Source organism: Odocoileus virginianus, chromosome 26 (assembly GCF_023699985.2).
Source record: "Odocoileus virginianus isolate 20LAN1187 ecotype Illinois chromosome 26, Ovbor_1.2, whole genome shotgun sequence".
NCBI classification, from domain to species: Eukaryota; Metazoa; Chordata; class Mammalia; order Artiodactyla; family Cervidae; genus Odocoileus; species Odocoileus virginianus.
This window is the reverse complement of record NC_069699.1, coordinates 8,297,361-8,317,888: the sequence shown is the minus strand read 5'-3', so window position 1 is coordinate 8,317,888 and position 20,528 is coordinate 8,297,361. Positions and strand designations below refer to the sequence as shown.

General features: G+C 45.1%; 1 protein-coding gene across 5 annotated transcripts in view; it reads right to left on the bottom strand.

Annotated features, from left to right (window-relative positions):
• STAC (SH3 and cysteine rich domain) overlaps positions 1 to 20,528 on the bottom strand; it is a 354,063-nt gene that overhangs the window by 50,276 nt on the left and 283,259 nt on the right. For all 5 annotated transcript variants that reach the window (XM_070455385.1, XM_070455386.1, XM_070455387.1 and 2 more), the window contains one exon: positions 18,756 to 19,035. In XM_070455385.1, the coding sequence (XP_070311486.1) occupies positions 18,756 to 19,035 (280 nt within the window). The remainder of the gene's footprint in view (positions 1 to 18,755; positions 19,036 to 20,528) is intronic.

Below are 20,528 nucleotides of genomic sequence, written 5' to 3'. Positions count from 1 at the left end.
TCACTAAACATGACCCTTATGCCTCAGTAGGGTGGGAAAAGTATGGTTTTAAATGTGAATCCCTCATGCAGGCTCTTTACACTAACATTCTTGGAGCCCCAGCTGTCTTATCGTCAAATGGAAACAGTACTAACTACTATCAGGGTTGCTAATAGTAACAGCATCATAATACATACAAAGAGGATAACATGGGTTTACATACTTGGAAACATAAAAGTATAAGTGGATTTTGAGTAAGCATGGTGGACAAGTCACAGGAGTTTCCTACTTACTCATACCAAAACTCCATTAAAATTAGCAAGGAAAAAAAGATGGTATAGACCCCCAATAATAGGATTATCAGAAGGAGTTGCAAGGGTATAAGAAAGTTTGACATACATTTGGAAGACAGCAACTGGAGGTACTGTAAGAAGTTTAGCAGAAGAGATAAAGATTGGATTTCTCAATAGCAACTTGGAAACTAGACGATCATGGAGCTTTAAAAACTGTGGAATTTCAAATATCTGAGAGAAAATAATTTCTAACCTAGAATTTTATACCCAGTCAAATTACCTACAGGTATAAAGGTAGCATAAACACATATTCAGATTTTCAAGGAATTAAAACTATATACTTTTCACGTACTCTTCCTTAGAATACTGTGAAGTGAAGAATATGCCTTAAAAAGATGATGAAATAAATCAAGGAAGAGGAAAATATCAGACTCAGTGTGCAATACAAGAACCACATAGAGGAAAGATAAATGATGTGCATACATGACAACACTATAATAGCCCTAAACAGGAGCCATGGATGAAATGAGCCTAGGTGAAAAATAAAACTTAAATGTTTATGGAGCTTTTAAAGATTTGGGTATCTTAATAGATATGGGATTTGATAGGTATATGGGGGCATATAAAAAAACAATTACAGGTGTATGAAAAGTCAAGGAAATGATAAAGGCAATTTTCAATTTGGGTCAACATAAAACCTGTGTAAGAAAAGAAATGTAATAGTACAATGCTTGTATCAGACGTTAGCAACAGGGACTTCCCTAGGGAACCGGTGGTTAAGAATCCTGCCAATGCAGGGAACACGGGTTCCATCCCTGGTCCGGGAAGATCCCGCATGCCCTGGGCAGCTAAATCCACGAGCCACAACTACTGAGCTCTGAAGCCTGTGCTCCGTGATCAAAGAAGTCACCACAGCGAGACACCTGAGCGCTGAAACTAGAGAGTAACTTCTGCTCACCCCAAATAGAGAAAAGCCGTTGCAGCAACGAAGACTCAGTACAGCCAAAAACAGTGTTGTGAGACAAGTGCTCGGGCCTGGTGCACTGGGAAGACCCAGAGGGATCGGGTGGAGAGGGAGGTGGGAGGGGGGACCGGGATGGGGAATACATGTAAATCCATGGCTAATTCATTTCAATGTATGACAAAAACTACTGTAATGATGTAAAGTAATTAGCCTCCAACTAATAAAAATAAATGGAAAAAAAAATGCAAATTAGAAAGTATCTTAAAAAAAAAAAAATAAATAGTTTTTAAAAAACTTAAAAAAAGAAGTTAGTAGCAGTCATAAAAAAGCATAAAGTGACCAGTTAACAGCAAACTGTGATATAACTCCTTGGGAAGGTGAGACAGCAAGGGAGCAGCCAAGATTGTGATATCACCCTTATGAGGGGGCGAGCGCGAGGACAGGAATAGGCAGGCGTGTTGGAGGGTGAGAGCTGAATCCTCATCCTCTACAGCAGGAAGCCAAGACACACTTGATTTGTCAATAAGGATTAGTAGTACTGGAAGCACAGGATTTAAGATATTGACGTAAAGGCCAGAAGCAACTGTGAAAGAAGATGAAAGTGGTTGCCTTTCAGAAGCAAGATGATACAGTTTCCATTGTAGTATTTTCAGCACCATCTTTAAACATGGAGACATAGGGAGGATACGGGGCCAGCACATCAGTTCTTCCCTGGGATGTTAACTTCTAGGATAAATCTAAGATAGCTTTATGAGTTACAGTTGAAAATTGTTAAGAATGTGAGCTATATTAAGATGGATTTTGGAATGGATCAATGCAAACAAGTACAACGTTGATTAATTGTTGGGCACCGAGCTGTTTTATGAGTCTAGGATCATTTGCCACTATGGATAAGTGAGCTGTCCATAGAAAACCAAGTGCTGAAGCTCCAGTGAATGAAGATGTTTATACAGAGATGTTGGGAGAAAATACTGAAGGGGTTTTCTGAATGCAAATGACTTAAATAACTACAGTGGATGACTTTAGGCTTTTAAAAAGCCTCATAAGCCTTTTTAAAAGAAATGATATTGATTACAGACATCTAAGAAACAATTGGCCAGGCTCATTTTGATAAGATTTTTCCATCAAGGCACTGCTTAACCCTTGGTTGAATTTCATTATTACTAGTATCAGAGTTAAAGATAAAACTGTGGTTGCACTTGAGGTCACTTACCTAGAGAAATAATATGGAGAATGAGTAAGAAAAGAAAGGTATAAGAAAATAAATGTAATCATAGTCAGTACTTAATTTAGCAGTGAATAATAGTTGTAATTGTTACCGATAATGTTTGCTTCCAGACAGTACAACCATAGAATCACTTCTACAATTTGTTTGAAAAAATTAATATAAATTAGACATTAGGAAAGATACTTTATGGCACTTCCCTAGTGGCCCAGTGGTTAAGAACTTATCTTGTAATGCAGGGGATGTGGGTCTGATCCCTGGTCAGGAAACTAAGACCCTTCATGCTGTGGAGCAACTCAGCCTGTTTGCTGCAGCTACTGAGCCCGAGTGCCATAATTAGAGAGTGTGCATGGAGCCAAAATAAATAAATATTAAAAACAGAAAGATACTTTACTGTGATTTGTGAAAAAAACGTAGAATATTGAAATATATATCTATGATTATCTAGAAAAAGATACATAAATATTTCTTGGATTATACATAAAAGATTCAAAGGTAAATATAGATGAGATAGTTCAAGATGTTTCAGGTCCCTGTTCTTATCGGTTTAGCTGTTGGACTCCCCCCAGCCTCAGGCAGGACAGGCCAGGGGTAGGAGAGGAGAATGCAGCATTCAGGAGACTGCCAGCATCAAATGTGCAGTCTCTGAGGACCAGAAGGCTGGATCACAGAACGGCCTCTGAGCCAGAGACATAAGAGCAGAAGCCGTGGGCGAGTTTTCGGTGTCTGGGCAGACCACAGGCACTTAAAAGCTAGGGACTACGCAAACAGTAGTAAAGATGGCAGAATTAGTATTTTTAAAGTAAAGGTGGTAACCAAACCTCCGCTGGGTAATAATAGCCGGTAATACAATGCAGCTAGCATTATTCACGGGCTGTTTGCCTTTGCATAAACACTAACACAAGAAACGAATCAGAATTCCTTAGGATCCTCTCTGTGATGGGACCCCTGCCGACTCTCTTTGCTTCATTTTCAGCAGGCTCCACCCTGATGTCCTCCTCAGTTTTACCAGATCACTTGTGGCTCCTGGCCAGCGTGGCTGGATCGTGGCACTCGAGGGTTGCTCACATGCCTCCTCTGCCTTTCTTGTTCAATTGCTAAACAGCGTCTCATTTTCTTGAAGCCCTTTTAAGGATTTTTCAAAGCCTCCTGCACACACATTCTCCCTGCTTCCACTGCCTCAGGACCCACGCTCTCCTCTGTCCCCTCATCATTGCCAGGTACCTTTCACAAGGGGCCCTTGATTGGAGTATCTGCCTCTAGAACCCCTGTGGCCAGGAGAAACCTTGGTACAAAGATTACTGCCCATGAGGAATGATCAGCCTTTTCAGACCGGGGCCAGAGAAGCACCCAGGCTGAGAAAATGCTGAGGCTCCATCGATCATGTTATGGAAGAAGCGAGGGGCCTTCTGTGGCCCCTGGTCCCTGCAGGTTTGTGTAACTGTCGGGGTCTAGTTGCCTGCAGATCTTTACTGCCTGGGCTTCACCTGGTTGGCCTGCTTTTCATGCCAATATTCCCATGTGACTGCATCCTGGTTTGCTGGGACCTAGAACTCTCCAAGCTTCCGGACCCTACAATCCAGGCCAGATACTGTTTCACCCGATGCTTGCCTGACCTAGGAAGAAGACTGAAAGTCGATTCTACAAAATCACCTCTTCCATCTCTACCACTGGCTCTTCAAACCCTCCTCAAAGCAGTTGCTGACAACTACCTGGACCTGTCCCCGTGGTGTGGTATACCTGAAAGAGTTGGAACTTTGGCATTAGGGCAATATAGCTTAAACTGCCTGCAAACTTTGGGTATCACTTAATAGTTAGAAAGTTTTCTGATAAGGGGGGGAAAAGCAGGAAATTTTTCCCATCACAGTTGAACTCTAGTCATGAGACCTTGATTAAAAATAACCCATGCTATCTCTCCCCTATCATGAGTTCAACTGAACCAGATGGTTTCCAAACTTTCCGGGAAATTCACTAATGTTGACTTGTAATACCATTAAGCGAGCAGGAAGGATCATTAAAAATATGAAGCCCCCTGGGCCACCTTTCCCTGCAGACTATATTCCCCACACCCTGACACATTACATCTTTTCCAACTCCTTCCTAGCTTAAAAAAATTAATGGCATTCGTTGTTTATAAATGCCTCTGTTGATCTTTCCTATTTCGGTTCCTGACTGCTAGTGGAAAAACTCTCCCCACTTCTCCCGGCCCTCACCCGCACTGAGCTTCAAAAATAGCAGCGGGAGTTGGGTCGGTTCAGGGCTTTTTGTTTCGAGTCCGTAGCCTTTGCCCTCTGGGTCATCGGTTCACGGCCTAACACCACAGCCAGCAAACTTTCCTTCTGTTACATGTGTGTGGCTTGAAGTTTTGAGGCCTGTCTTTCTGAATGATCACTTTCTCATGACCATCTGGAACACCCCTGACCTCGGTGTTAATGATCTCTGCTGCTGTCTTCTCCTTCTCTTCTCTGAGGTCTGCAGTTTTCAGTCTCGTTGTCTTTCTTCAGAATTGTTCTTTTAGCTTAGGGCTCAAGAATTTGTATTTATCCCCAGTTTTCCCAAGAATGGATTGGCTAATCTCTGCTATACCCCCTCTCTCCATCCCCAAGGTGCCTGCTATTAAGCTCAACTGTTGATACAAACAGATATATCTAACCATAATGAATAATTTTTGAGTTTTATACTCCACAAAGAACATTCACTTGTATCAATTTATTTATCAGTAAATTCCATGAAGTAGGTATTGTTATTTTTAATCTCATTTGTAAGACACTGGGATTAAAAGATCCTCACCACTGCTAACTGAGAAATGCAAATCAAAACGACAGTGAGGGGACGTCCTTCATGGTCCAATGGTTAACATTACACATTCTCCGTGCAGGGGGCCCAGACTCGACCCTTGGTCAGGGAACTGGATCCCCAAAGCTACAACTAAGAGTTCTCATGCTGTAACTAAAAGATCCCAGTATGCCACAACTAAGACTAAATAAATAAACAAATATTAAAGAAACCACAATGAGGTATCATCTCACACTGGCCAGAGTGGCTATCATAACAAATAATAGATGCTGGAGATGACGTGTAGAAGAAGGAATCCTCCTACACTGGTGATGGAAATGTAAATTGGTAAAATCATTATGGAGAACAGAATGGAGGTTCCTTTAAAAACTAAACACAGAGCTACCATACGATTGAGCAATCCCACTCCTGGTCATACGTCCAGAGAAAAACAATTCAAAAAGACACATACACCCCAGTATTCTTTGCAGCACTATTTACAACAGCCAGGACATGAAAGCAACTTAAGTGTCCATCGGCAGATAAACGGATAAAGAAGATGGGGTGCATATAGACAATGGAATATTACTCAGCCATAATACAGAATGAAATAGTGCCACTTGCAGCAACATGGATAGACCTGGAGATGATCATACTAAGTGAAGAAAGCCAGACAGAGAAAGACAAACAACATACAATATGGCTTATATGTGAAATCAAAAGACTGGTACAAATTAACTTGTTTACAAAACAGAAATAGACTAAAAAACATAGAAAATAAATTTATAGTTACCAAAGAGGAGCCACGGCCTGGATAAGCTAGGAGTTTGGGATTAAACTATACACCCACCACTATATATAAAATAGATAAACAAGAAGAATCTACTGTATAACACAAGGAACTATACTCAATATCTTATAATAATCTATATTAGATAGGATGTAAAAAGAGAATATATATTTCTGCATATGACTAAATCACTTTGCTCTACACCTGAAACTAATGTAAGACTGTAAATCAACTGTATCTCAATAAAAATTTTTTAAAAGACACTGGGATTGAGGGAAGGTAAATTAATTGTCCAAGGTCACTTGATCTACCAAATGTAGAGCGGAATGCAAATACCCATCCTGACCTCTCTGCACCATTGTGCCTCTCTGCTGGAGCTGTCTTGAAGCTCTGTGTTTTGAATCTGCTTGCAGTGACCCCCTAGGGCCAGTGATGATGCCTGTCAGGGCAGTGGACAAAGTTTCACTTCTATAAATCTGATGGTACAGAGCCCTTATTTTTTTGCCTCTGTCAGCTACTGGAGGATTTAGAATAAGCATCAAGCTAAGGACTTGAGTACAATTCTTTGGGCAACCAGGTAGGGCAAGCATTCCTAAGTAAATCAGAAATTCGAAGGCAGTCTGCTTTCAGAAGAGGGTTGGCAGCAGTGTAAAGGGAATGAGGTAGTAGAAATGGATAAGAGAACATAGTTTAGGGAGTGCTTGAAACAGCTCAGGTGAGGTGTGCTGAAGCCTGGACTGGGGCCAGAGCAGAGGGGAGAGGAAGGACCTGGCTGTGGAAAAGTCACAGAAGGTGAACTGACAGAGCGTTCTGCTCATGGGCTGGGTTTCCAGAGAGAGGGGCAGGGAGGAATCAAAGACGGCCTTGAGGTTCTGGGCGCTACGAGCCCAAGCAGAAGAGGCCAGCAGTAAAGCACCAGGTTTTACGGGGGCAGGCGATGCTGCGGGAAGATGTAGGCGTTTCCGCATCCACATGGCATCTGGGCAGCGGAGTTCTGGTAGCTGACGTGAGAGACCAGCGCTTGGGAGGGAGGCTGGCCAGCAGCAACACACACCTCCAGGCTGGCAGGACAGGAAAGCAGGGATCCCTGGATCTCACTGTTTGCTAACTGGGGGGCACCACTGTTTCGGGCACTGTCTCACTGAATCTGTATGCCACATCTTTCAGAGAGGTATTTCTGTTTCTATTTCTAAAATGAGGAAATGGATGCTCAGAAAACGTTCCGTGAAATCTCCTTCCCAAAGAGGTCTGTCAGGGTGATCTCACCCAAAGGGACAGAGTCCTTCTGGGTCAAACTCAGTTTGGTTTCTATCTCTGGTTATAGTCAGTCATTCTTGTCACTTATCTTTATGGCCTTATGGAGCTTGGATATTAGATTGTAAGGGATCAGAATGAAGCAGATGTCAACTCTTGAAACCATGTTCCTGCCATGTTAATGGAAACTCACATTTCCCTGACTGGAGGCGAAGTGTGTGTGTGTGTGGTGTGCACACAAGCATACAGGTATATACGTGCGCACTCGTGTGCTTGCCTGCTGTCACACTGTGGGGCAAGGAGTACAGGGCAGCTATAAGCTTCTGGGTTTTCTTTCCAGGTAAGCTTAGCACATGATAGAATAATCTATGCTTTGTTTTTCCCGGTTCAGCAACCAGTGTCTGCATCACAGTGCGTAAGAAAAGTGTAAGAAAGTGTTAGTCACTCAGTTGTGTCCAACTCTTTTCGGCCCAGGGACTGTAGCCTGCCAGGCTCCTCTGTCCATGGAATTCTCCACGTAAGATTGCTGGAGTGGGTTGCCATTCCCTTCTCTAGGGAATCTTTCCACCCAGGATCGAACCTGGGTCTCCTGCATGGCAGGCAGATTCATTACCATCTGAACCACCAGGGAAGCCAGTGCGTAGGTGTCTCCCACAGACACACACACACATACACACCTGCTGGATGCTTTGAGCCCCAGACACACACAAAGGGCTGTCCTATTTTCTGTCACTGCTGGCCCAGTTCTGTCATTTATGTGGTACCTCTGTGGCTGTGCAAGCAAAGGGACCTTTCTAAAGTAGGTCAGTGGAGCATTCCCTGCCCTACACGCATCTTCCAACAGGTCTCTGCCCCACGTCTGTAACAGGAGATGGCCTGTCCCTGGAGATCCCTAGCTTCCAAACACAGAATTAATCATGGGTCCCTTCTACATCTGTCTGTCATGACTTGGTCTTAACTTCAAGCAGGAAAGCATAAATCAGCAACATCACAGTCAGGAAAATGTTTTGCAGCTGCAAGTTTAGAAAATGCTTAAAGTGTATCCAGAATACACTGTCTACTTTCTGTCTCCTCAACTCCACCTTGACTAATTTCTCTCCTTTCCTTCTGCCCTAGGCAGCTTTTTACTTTCTTGGCAGGTGGGACAAGGAGAAAATAAATGAAGCACAGAAGGTCTCAGGAGAACATGGAAGTGTATATATTCAGAATCTATTGGGTATGATATTACTAAGTAGCATCTAGCTGGTGACCTGGACCTGAAGGGAATAACTAAAAATATAATAAAAGACCACCTTGAATTAGCATCCTCCCCCATCTGGCCAGTAATTTATGCAGTGAAAACACTCTCCTGTATTGTCATTTCTCTCCACTAAGGTATGATCTTGAAGGGCTCCTGAAGTGCAGATCTCTTCTTTGGGGCACAACAAAATTATTTCTGTGAAAATCACTTCAATGTCGTGATTCTAGAAATCACCAAAACACTTGCAAACATCATGATGGATGATTTAAGAGGGACAGTCTCTTTCCTCTGGCTACCTTTTATTTTTCACATTTTCCTCCCAAATTTGACCATTTAAGACTTTGGCCAGTTACTAGTAAAATGAACACTTCACAGGAATGAAGTCTTGCATGTTCTTTCTTACACTGCGAGGATATAGCAGCAGTGCCTGGCAACTTGCAGAATCTTTATGCATATAAAGATCCATCACCACATGGTCCCTTCTTTAACCATCATGAGATGTTTAAGGGCAGTGCGGGAGGCAGTGTCCATGTCATCCCAATGTCTCAACATGTGTACCTTTAGAAAAACAGTTTTAGACACAGAGTGGAAGTGTGGCCAACAGCACTGAGATGAACCAAACTGTAACATTTCTTCGGGTCCTGACTTCCCCAAACTGGTCCCCCCAACAGGATTCAGATGTTCTCCCATCAGTGATGTGGCTTTAGGACATCCTAGACTGATGCCCCTGGATGGGAGTGAGAGGGTGGGATGGCCCTAGAAGGCAGGCATCATGAGGCCTATTAAACCCACCCTGCCCGACACTGCAGGATCTGCACAGGCCCGCACACACTGCCGCACACACTGCAGGCCCGCAGGTCTTCAGCTGGAAGAGTAAAGGGCTCCTCCTCACTTCTTCCAGTTTCTATATAATTCCAGTCCCTTCTCCTTTGGTACCTCCCAGTCTCCTCACTTGAACTTATGAAGGTGTCAGACATCAGCACTGGGCTGGTACACAACTGGCGCTCAATGTTTGATGGATCTATAGATATTGAGATTACCCATAGTTCTACCTTTTTAATGGTGAACATTTTTGTGTGCAATAAAATTAATCATAATCATAATTCTGATGACAATAGTTATCAATGGCTGATCATCCATTTATCTATTCATTCATTCAACAAATTCACATTGAACACCTGTTACAGGCTGGGTGCCAGGCTTAGCACCGAGGTTGCCACAGCAAACATGGTGCATCACGAGAAGCACCCTACCCTCCGGGGTATGCACAGTGACATCTGCTATTCACCTTGTCTATGTAACAGCGTTCATTAAGGATTTTATTATACTAAACAGAAAACAATTGTAGACAGCATCATTTTTTAGCTGATAATAAAATATAAGAGAATCAGATACTATGATAAAGGAGTCAAAAGAAGGAATAAAAAAACCCTGAAAGAATGCATAGGAAATACAGGAGAGCAAACAATTTCCATAATCAAATTCTTTATTAGAAGAAGTGAAGATCAAAACTAATAGTACAGATGATTTAGTTACTATCATAGAGCAGCAGTTCTAAGATCTCCTGATTTCATGCACTGAATAAAAGAGGAGAGTGTGCACATAGCATCAGCGAGAGCAGAGTGGACAGGGGACAGAGATGCAGAACAGCCTGAGGGACAGAGTGGAAACCATGGGAACTCCTGGAGTGGGCTCTGCTCACCATTTCGCCCCAGTCTGCGAGAGGTTCGTCAGCTAAGCAAGGGGACCCATGGCAATGCCCTCCCTGATGCCCTTTATACTTATATCCTCTGGGAAAATACTACTGAGCACCTGAGAAACAAAAGTAAGGGCTGAAGAATGGAGACATTATGTAGGAATGGAGCCGGTGGTAAATACTAGACTCAGTTAAACCTGGAAATGTCTAAATCGATGTACAAATCTTGTTATAAAAAGGTGTATATATCTTAAGATTTATTCTCAATCAAATGTCTGAATTGCAAAATATTGGAATAACAATAAAATTTTAGATTGGTAAGAGTGTTGTACTTATTTACAAAAACAAGAAGTTGAAATACTATTGCTGGAGGATGGGAGTTGTGATTAAAATCTCAGTAGGCTTATTTGGAACAACAGAGCAGTAAAAATACCATATTCTCACTTTTTAATAAATCTAAAATCCAATTATGTTTATTTTCAAAAGAGGCACATAGAACACATGACAAAAAAAAGTTTGAAATTAGAGGTTGATAAAGGTGCATCAGGCAAATATAAAAAACTTAAGTGGAGGCATTAATAGTGGAATTCATGACAAAAGTATTCAGAACACTTGCTGACATAAATCACAACAAGATTTTTTTGGACCCACCTTCTAGAGAAATGAAAATAAAAACAAACAAAAAATAAATGGGATCTAATTAAATTTGAAAGCTTTTGCACAGGAAACCATAAACAAGATGAAAAGACAACCTTCGGAATGGGAGAAAATATTTGCAAATGAAGCAACTGACAAGGGATTAATCTCCAAAATATAGAAACAACTCATGCAGCTCAGTATAAAAAAAACAAACAAACAACCCAATCAAAGACTGGGTGGAAGATCTAAATAGACATTTCTCCAAAGAAGACATGCAGATGTCAAGGGGCACATGAAAAGATGCTCAATATCACTAATTATTAGAGAAATGTAAGACAAAACTGCAATGAGGTACCACCTTACACTGGTCAGAATGACCATCAAGAAAAAATCTACAAACAATAAATGCTGGAGAGGGTGTGAAGAAAAGGGAACCTTACTACACTGTTAGTGGGGCTGTAACTTGATATAGTCACTATAGAGACCAGTATGGAGGTCCCTTAAAAAACTAAAAATAGAACCCCATATGACCCAGCAATTTCACTCCTAGGCATATCTGGAGAAAACCATAATTCTAAAAGACACATGCATCCTAATGCTCACTGCATCACTATTTAAAATAGCCAGGACATGGAAGCAACCCAAATGTCCATCAACAGAGGAACGGATAAAGAAGATGTAGTATAGGTACATAATGAAATATTACGCCAGAAAATATGGCATAATGAAATATCAGCCATAAAAAGGAAAAAAAAAACTGTGCCATTTGCAGAGATATGGATGGACCTAGAGGCTGTCATACAGTGAAGTTAGAAAGAGAAAAATGAGTATCACATATTAAGGCATGTATGTGGAATCTAGAAAAACGGTACGGACAAACCTATCTGCAAAGCAGAAATAGAGACAGAGACATAGAAAATAAGTGTATGGACACCAAGGGGGAGAGGTGGGATGAACTGGGAGACTGGGACTGACATATATACCCCACTGTGTACAAAACAGAAATCTAATGAGAACCTGCTGTATAGCACAGGGAACTCTACTGAACGCTCTGCAGGTGACTTAAATGGGAAGAAAATCCAAAAAAGAGGGAATATATGTACACGTATCACTGAATCACCTGGCTGTACAGCAGAAACTACGACAAGACTGGAAAGCAACTAAACATCAATAAAAAATTTAAGTATTCAATGGAATTAGATGTCATTTCATTTGGCTATGGATACAATTCACAATGAAGGAATCCCTGCTATGACCATTTGTGTGCAGGGTAACTTCACATTAAAATACACAACACAAGGGAGAAATGAAGAGAAAATTGTCAGATGAGAAAATAGGGCTTCTGTGCCCAGCTTCCTTTTGGGCACAGTGGAGACCTGATATACCAGGGGAGCAGCTTTCAAACGATTAGGGAGTTTTCCATGTTCTTCTGTTTCTGTTGGTTGGCATTTAAGGCTGATGACTTTTCTGCCCACTCATCACTTCTCTTTTTAAAGTACTCACTATGAGCCAGGTGTGTGCTGTGCTGCCTGCTGTGGGAATAGGCATCTACATCAGACCAGATCATGCCTTAAAAAACATCAAAAATAGTTCTGGGAAGAAGGCATCTGGCAGTAAATAGAACAGAGTCTCTTGGGAAAACCTCCTTAATTGATGGGATGGACTCATGCGATGAGTTATTCTAATAGTACATATTGGCTTGTTCAAGCCTTTAATTCCAATGAGATGCAGATTACCACAAGGAACTTCAATGCTCTCCTGAAATGAGTTACTGCACAGTTCAGTGTAAAGACAGAGTGCCCTAGATGGAATACATCTAGTAGTGGGTGCCCAGTGAAGATGAGTCCCCAACACTAACTCCCACTGCTAGGATCTAAGGATGGCAAGAGCGAATTGTTTTCATAGAGAAAGCATTTCCTTCTAACCAAGTGCAAGAGGATTCTCCTAGTCTAAGACTGGGTCCTGAGTCCTGCTGACTCAAAGGAGGTGGTGTCCAGCATTGGGGCTGGTAAACACCTGACTGCCTACTTCTCTCACGTCTCCATGAAAAGTTGGCTTGACCATTTGTGGTTTGCATAGGTAACAACATTTCTGGGACGGAGGTGATCAAAAAGGCTAGTCACGTCCTGGAGGCAAGATTAGATTAGTAGGGGGCAGGTCAGCAGGGGAGGAGCAGTCTCAGGTGTCCAGTCCAAGGTCAAGTCCAACACTGGCAGTAGGATGGAGTAAATGAGTCAAGGAAATGGGCAGAGAAAGAGACGGGCAGGGAAGGAGACTGCGGTACCCGTCTACTTTTACTGCCACTCTCCTGGGGCAAATGTTCAGCCTTTCCAGGTTTCAGGCCAGGCAGCCAGGGGAGGCACACATGTGAGACCCTGGAAACCCAGCTCTGCATGTCTGTTCCAAGTTAGAAATTCTCAACAGTGAGGATGCTGGATTCTGTTAAATAAATGTCCGTCAGCTAGAAACTACACAAGTGAGATTTGATTTTTCTTGGTCATCATTAATGTCACCCTCGGTTCTCAGCTGAAAGGAAAAAAACAAAAAACCTGCTTTAATAAGTTCCCTGGAATGCCATTCTAGGGGTTAACAGCAGGTGGTTTTCCCTTAGAATTTAGAATATGAAGATGACCCGTGGCCTGAAGAAAACAAAGCTTCAGTTGATTATGTAGAGACTCTGTAGAGGCTTATGTCTCTGGAGAAACTCTGTAGGTTTGCAGAGTAAAGAAACAGGGCAGGACTTCCCTGGTGGTCCATTGGTTAAGAATCTACCTGCCAACGCAGGGACACTGGTTCAATCCCTGGATGGGGAGAATTCCAGATGCTGTGGAGCAGCTAAGCCCGAGGGCCGCAACTAGTGAGCCCACGCTCTAGAGCTCACGAGCCACGACTACTGAGCCCACGAGCCCCAGAGCTCGCGCTCTGCAACGAGAAGCCACTGCAATGAGAAACCCATGTACCGCCACGAAGATCCAGTGCAGCCAAAAATAAAAATAAGTAAACGGACAAAAATGAAAAGAAATGAAAAGGGGAAGGTCAGTCGGCTGTGCTCTCTCACAGGTCACGAGTCCTGTGCAGTGTTTCGGGAAGGATGACGCCCACCAGCCTCCGCTTCACCTAACCCCTCGCCCCTCCTTGCCTCCTTCCCGAGCCGTCTCTCCTAACCCATCCCCTTTGACCTCACATCGCCTCTCTAATCCCTTTTCCCCATTCAGAGAAGGAGCCTCTATTTGCTTCACGTGGTTTTCATCTTTGAAAAGAACAGTGTGCCTTGTTGATTGTTTTTAATCTCTTTCTTAAGATAGAAAGGCAGTTACACTATACATTTAATTCCAGAAGAGAAAAGGAGCGTGAGATTCTCTTTAACACAAAGCATTTTGGGGGGCGTGATTTTTCAAAACAGAACCTTTCCAAACTGTCGCTGTACTTGAGGTGTACCTGGAATCTTCCTTAGGGTTAAGGAATGTTACATTCCTCAGAGATGAATTCATTTCCGTTACTTGCTTTAAAAAGACATGGGCTGTTTGTCTTTTCACACTCGTCACAATGAGATGGAAAATAGAGACTCATGATCACCTATTTAAAGGTTATGAATAGCACTGCCTTGAAAAGGCCTGGTGGAAATCTGTGTGGAAACTGAAAGTGAAGCATCGGATTCCAAAGCGGGGAAGGCAGACACGAAAACCAAGTTGGAGACCAAACTGCCTCAGAGTTCTGAGCATGAGAGATGACGAACAACCTGCCCCGCCTCCACGACCCTCCATCCAAACCCCTGCCATGGAAACAGTCAGGAGCCAGGCATCACTTGCAGATGCAGAAGGGACATGGAAGGTGGTTCAGCTCCAAGACTCAGCAGTGTCTCCCAGATGAGCAAGGCTCCGTGATGCAGAGCCATCCTAAGCCTGGTGATGGGCTGGATTATTAACATTTTTCACCCTGTCCTCTGCCAGGTGGCTCTGCTGCTCCTGCCACTAGGGGCAGAGTGTGTTCTCCATTCATAGACAAGGGTTTGACCCACATTCTGGTGGCGTGTCCGCAGAAGTGAAAGGGCACGACCTCCAACCCAAGGTCCCAGGGAGCTTTGTACAGTCCCACTTGTCTTTGCCATCAGAAGGACATGCCTTGACCAGACCCATGCATCCAAGGACAGGGGGAGAGACAAGGAAGAGACAGAAGACGCAATGACTGAGCTGAGTCTGGATTAGCCAAACCCCAGCAGATCTGAAGATGCTGCTGCTGCCGCTGAGTTGCTTCAGTCATGTCCGACTCTGTGCGACCCCATAGACGGCAGCCCACCAGGCTCCCCCGTCCCTGGGATTCTCCAGGCAAGAACACTGGAGTGGGTTGCCATTTCCTTCTCCAATGCCTGAAGATGCTAAGTAATAGTAAAAGGAAGCTGGAATCTTAAAGCAGTTGTGACACTTTTTCCGGAAATCCTTGACTGACGCAAAGCACTGTTGCTAACTGTGGCTTGTTGGAAGGAAGAACATGAATAATAAAAGTGACTAGAAAATGAGAGTGTGGTTATTTAAGGGTTTTCTGAGGGTGTGCATGGTTGCAAGAGGGGCTGACGTTGCTCCCAAGTTTGAATCACCCCTCCCCCTTAACTGGGTCTGGTGAAGGGCACCACTCAACCTTGGTCCTGGCCATGTTGGAAACCACTGATATGTCCATGGCCGATGACAGACACTGAACTCTCTGGGAAGCTGCAAACATTCCAAATCTCATTTCAAAGAATATCAGACAGTTAAGTAGGGGGCCTACTTCAAGACAATCTACACCTGGGAGAAGTTAAAACTACTTGCTACTCAGAAGGTAAACCCTTCAGTTACCAGTCAGTTACATCAGTTACATGGTTATCTTCTCCCTGAAATTTATTTGCCTTTTAACTTTACCCCTGGTTCCCAACTCTTCCCTCTAAAGCCAGAGAGGGAGTCTCTTGACTTTTCCAATACAGGATTTTAAAACACCGTTGCACACCCAAAGTCTTTTCCAAATCAAACTCCCAGAGTTTCCTCACAATCTTATCCTGGCATGCACCCACCACTCTGATCACTGTCTTCTAGATGCCTGCTCACTTGTCCACATCCCTCACAAAATAGGAAATGCAGAATCATAGACAATCTTTAGGGTGCACAAAAAACATGGTTGTGCTAAGTTGCTTCAGTGGTGACCAACTCTTTGCAACCCTACGGACTGTAGCCCGCCAGGCTCCTCTGTCCATGGGATTCTCCAGACAGGAATGCTGGAGTGTGTTGTCATGCCCTCCTCCAGGGGATCTTCCTGATCCAAGGATTGAACTCACATGACTGGTATCAGAGCCAGGATGGAAAGGAATCAACAGAGGTCAGTCCTTTGATCTTTCTTCCATTGCTGTGGTGGGCACTGCTGATGTCCTGCCCAGATACTCTTTCTTGGGCGTGAATAGGCAGAACAATGGCCTCACAAAGATGTCCATGACCTAATTCCCAGAGGTTGGATGATTACGTTACGTGGCAAGGGGAACTCAAGGGTGTAAGTGGAAGTAAGGCTGCTAATCAGGTGACTCTGAGATGGGAAGGTCATGCTGGTTTATTCAGGTAGGTCCAGTATAATCACAAGGGTCCTCGGGAAAGGGGAGAGTCAGGACCAAAGAGATGGTGGTGTGACCTGCCATGGCCCTGCCTCACTGCACTGAAGATGACGAGGGGCCACAAGCCCAGGTGCACGTAGCCGCTAGAAGCTGGAAAAGACAAGAACACGGATTCTTCCCTACAGCCCCCAGAAAGGACTGCAGCTATTTGCACGCCTTGATTTCAGTCCCATGAGACTCACTGTGGCCTCCAGATCTCCAGATGATAAAACTATTGTTTTAAATTACCAAGTTTGCAGTGACTTGTTTTAGTAGCAAAACCCCACTAATACACCAGGGGTATCCCCGCTGGCTGGTCAGAGCTCACAGCTGTCCCTTTTCTCGAGAGAACTGCCTTCAGCAGAGCACGAACCACTTTGCTCAGGGGTTTGAAATGACCTCCATCATGGGAGGAGAAGGGAAGCCCACTGATACCAAAGGCTGGCCTTGAGGAAGGACCAACTGCTGAAACTCACGCTCCAGCGCTCCCGCAAGATCCACCTAAGACCACGTCCTAGTTTAGTCCCTCCCTTGCCCATCGGTTTCCATTTCCCCTTCTTGTCCTCTCAATAGATCACGGGCATGTGAGTCCCTGTCTCAGCTCTGCTTCTGGGGAATCCGGCCTAAAACAACTGTCATGCTCAGAAGAGACTCTGGGCACTTAAGGGGAAACTGGGGGCTGGGAGAGGTGGGTGTCAGGGCTGAGGAGCTGGAAGGCGAAACATGTCAGGGTCACATGGGGCCCTGGCTCCCAGCTCGGGAATCAGGCTGTTGATCTTAAAGTATTCTTGCCTCAAGCCTTGGCCAGCCCAGTGCCACAGCATCCAGGCCATAAGTGAGCAGAAGGCATGGTGTGGGCCTAGCCCTGGGACCCCAGGTGGGGAAGGGCTGTCTCCCACACCTGCATCCCTCTCAGCCATGGTCCAGGAGCTCGAGGCTTCGCTTGGCTCCGTCTCTGCAGGACAAGCTCCCAGCTCAGTCAGCTTGGCATCTTTTTGATTTTCAGCCTCATTTCCTCTCTTAATTCTGGGTTTCTGCCCTTCAACTTCTCCTAGGGTGGGTGGGTGCATCCTAACCGCCCCCTTGAGAGCAATATGGGCATCTCCTTCCCCCTCCTCCCTTGTTCTGTAGTGGACCAGTCAATCACTTAGGACATGCTGCTGTCTTGAAATAACTGGTTTCAATTCACTCTGGGTCCCACCCAAAGTCCCTTTCCTTTTATGATTTCCTCTGTTTGGCTACTGGGTTTTTGCCACGAGGCAGGGGGTGTCAAGTGTGGAGCCCCTGTGTGTGATTCCGAATGGCTATGTTTTCCTTCCAGTTGGGACATTTTATAGGTCACTTTCTTCTTCTAGGCACAAGCCCTAAGACACTCAGGCCACTACCATTTCTTTGTGGTACCAGCAGTGAGTCCTTCCCGGGGTTCAGAGTTGGTGATCACCATTACCACTGAATCCTCTGTTCTGGGTCAGTGCCTCCCTGACATCTCCTACCTTCCACACCTGCCTGCCTCGCTCATTCACCTGTAACTCACCACGCCACAGACCCCCTGCCCAGGTGACCTCAGGCAGACACGGCCATGCAAACACGAAAGGACCCTGCAATGCAGCGCTCAGATCCTCTCACAGCCCAGTATCTTGGCTGCTTCCCACAAAATCTCTCTTGGATAACTGCCCTTGGCTAAAAAGAGCCACTTTGTCCAAGATGTGGCCCTCTACCTGGGCGCTGCCGATATCCGGTGAGAGATGATGCAGGGTACAAAGTCCCGGATCTCTGGCCTCAAAGCGAGATGACTGAACAGGGCTGGGGAGCACTCCAGGGAGAGCTGAAGGCTCCGTCACATCCGCACCATCACCCAGCTTCTCCTCTGCCCAGCCCTGCTCCCCTTACCTTTGACACATAGTGTTCTCTCATGAGTGCATGCATGCTAAGGTGCTCAGTCGTGCCCGATTCCTTGTGACTCTATGGACTGTAGCCTGCCAGGCTGCTCTGTCCAGGGGATTCTCCAGGCAAGAATACTGGAGTGGGTTGCCATTTCCTTCGCCAGGGCATCTTCCCAACCCAGGGACTGAACCTGCATCTCTTATGTCTCCTGCACTGGCATGTGGGTTCTTTACCACTAATGCCATCTGGGAAGCCCAGTGTTCCTCCAGACGATCCCAAACAATCCTCCCCGCTGCCAGACAGTCTCAGAGTCTGTCCACAGGGACCTGGACTCAGGTGCACCCCTCTCAGCTGGCTTTCCAGAGATGCGGGGACCAGCAGCATGGGGACAGGGACAGGGCTTACCCACGATCATGTGGTTGCAGACGTCACAGAAAGTGGGTTTCTTGAAGATGTGCTCCTGAAAGGCATGGGCCTTGCCGCCGCCGCCAGGGTACAGGCCGGCCCTGGTGGGTGTGGAGGTCAGGCTTCCGGGGGCAGGGAGCGGGCTGGAGCTGGGGCTGACCTCCGCCAGCACGTCCGCCTGCAGCTTCACGTCGCTGTTGGTTCGCTGGAAGAAGTTGTCAGCACTTTTGCTCCGTAAACTCTTGGTCTTGAAAGAAAGTGATCGTTTTAGTTTCTGGAGCTGCAATGCAATGACAGAACAGACTTACGATCAACCATGCAGACTCCTGCTGTGAGTGCTGGGGGGGTGGGGGTGAGGCCTTTTCCGTGGGCTGCGCCGTTCCCGACACCCTCAGCCCCTGTGGAGGCACACAGGGGTCCCTGCGGGGGTGGCTGATGTCAGCAGCCCCTACTCCACCCCTCCTCCTCCTCCCTGCCGCCCTGGGCACCCACCCATGTGCTTCAAAATGGCTCATGGTTTTGGACACTGTTTGCCTTTCGAATTGGAATCACTGGAAACATAAAGTGTATGAACTCCTGGGATCACAGGCTGGGTCCATCATGCTGGGGTCTGTGCCAGCCTTTCTCTGCTGGGGCCCCTTGGCCACCATCTGTCTGTTCACACAGCAAAGCAGAGGAGGCCATCAACCGGTAATTAAAGTGGCTAAAGCATCACAGAACACAAACCAGAGCCTCCCAAGCCTTCTGGGCTCCAAAGCATGTGGATAAGTGTGTGTGTGTGTTTGAGGAGAACACCGTGTGGAATTATCCACCCGACTTTCTCCGCTCCGCCCCTGCCGGCCTCTTGGTTTTGATCCTGGCAAAACTAGGCCATCTTGCCTCTGCCTTTGGGACCTATGAAGAAGCACCACATGGGCTGGAGGAATCCTAACGCGGTTTGGTCCAGCCTGCCTCTCCAATCTAGTCTTCCCATGGAAGCTGAGAGGATATTTTGGGAACACAGATGTGACCACGTGAGCCTGTTGTTCAAAACTCTTCACAACTTTGTCCTTTATAAATTAAATTTATTTTATTATTTTGGCCATGAGGCATGTGGGGTCTTAGCTTCCTGACCAGGGATCGAACTCATGTCCCCTGCATTGAAAGTGCAGTCTTAAACCACTGCACTGCCAGGGAAGCACCTGTTCTCTATAAATTTAAAGAAAAGCTCCTTGCCACAGGCTTCAAGGACTGGTAGATTCTGGGTCCCAGTGACAGCTTAGATTGCCATCCACCTTGCTCTTGCCAGCCCAGCCACAGTGACCTTTTAAAAGTCTAGGTTACTTATTATGCTTTTTTTTTTTACCCTTCTACCTCATTTTATTTTGATTGCTTGGTTTTTTAAAATTAATTTACTTTTTAATTGAAGGATAATCGCTTTACAGAATTTTGTTGTTTCCTGTCAAACCTCAACATGAATCAGCCATAGGTATTCATACCTTTTGGACCTCCCTCCCATCTCACGCCCCATCCCACCCCTCTAGGCTGATACAGAGCCCCTGTTGGAGTTTCCTGAGACATACAGCAAATTCCTGTTGGCTATCTGTTTTACATACGGTAACGTAAGTTTCCATGTTACTCTCTCCATATGTCTCACCCTCTCCTCCCTTCTTATTATGCTTTTAAATCATCAGCTCTTAGTGCAGTGTCCCCTCTGCCCAGACAAAAGAAATGAACCACTTGGCAGGCAGCTGCATGACCTGTCATAGGTCACTTCACCTGAAAGGCAGTTTT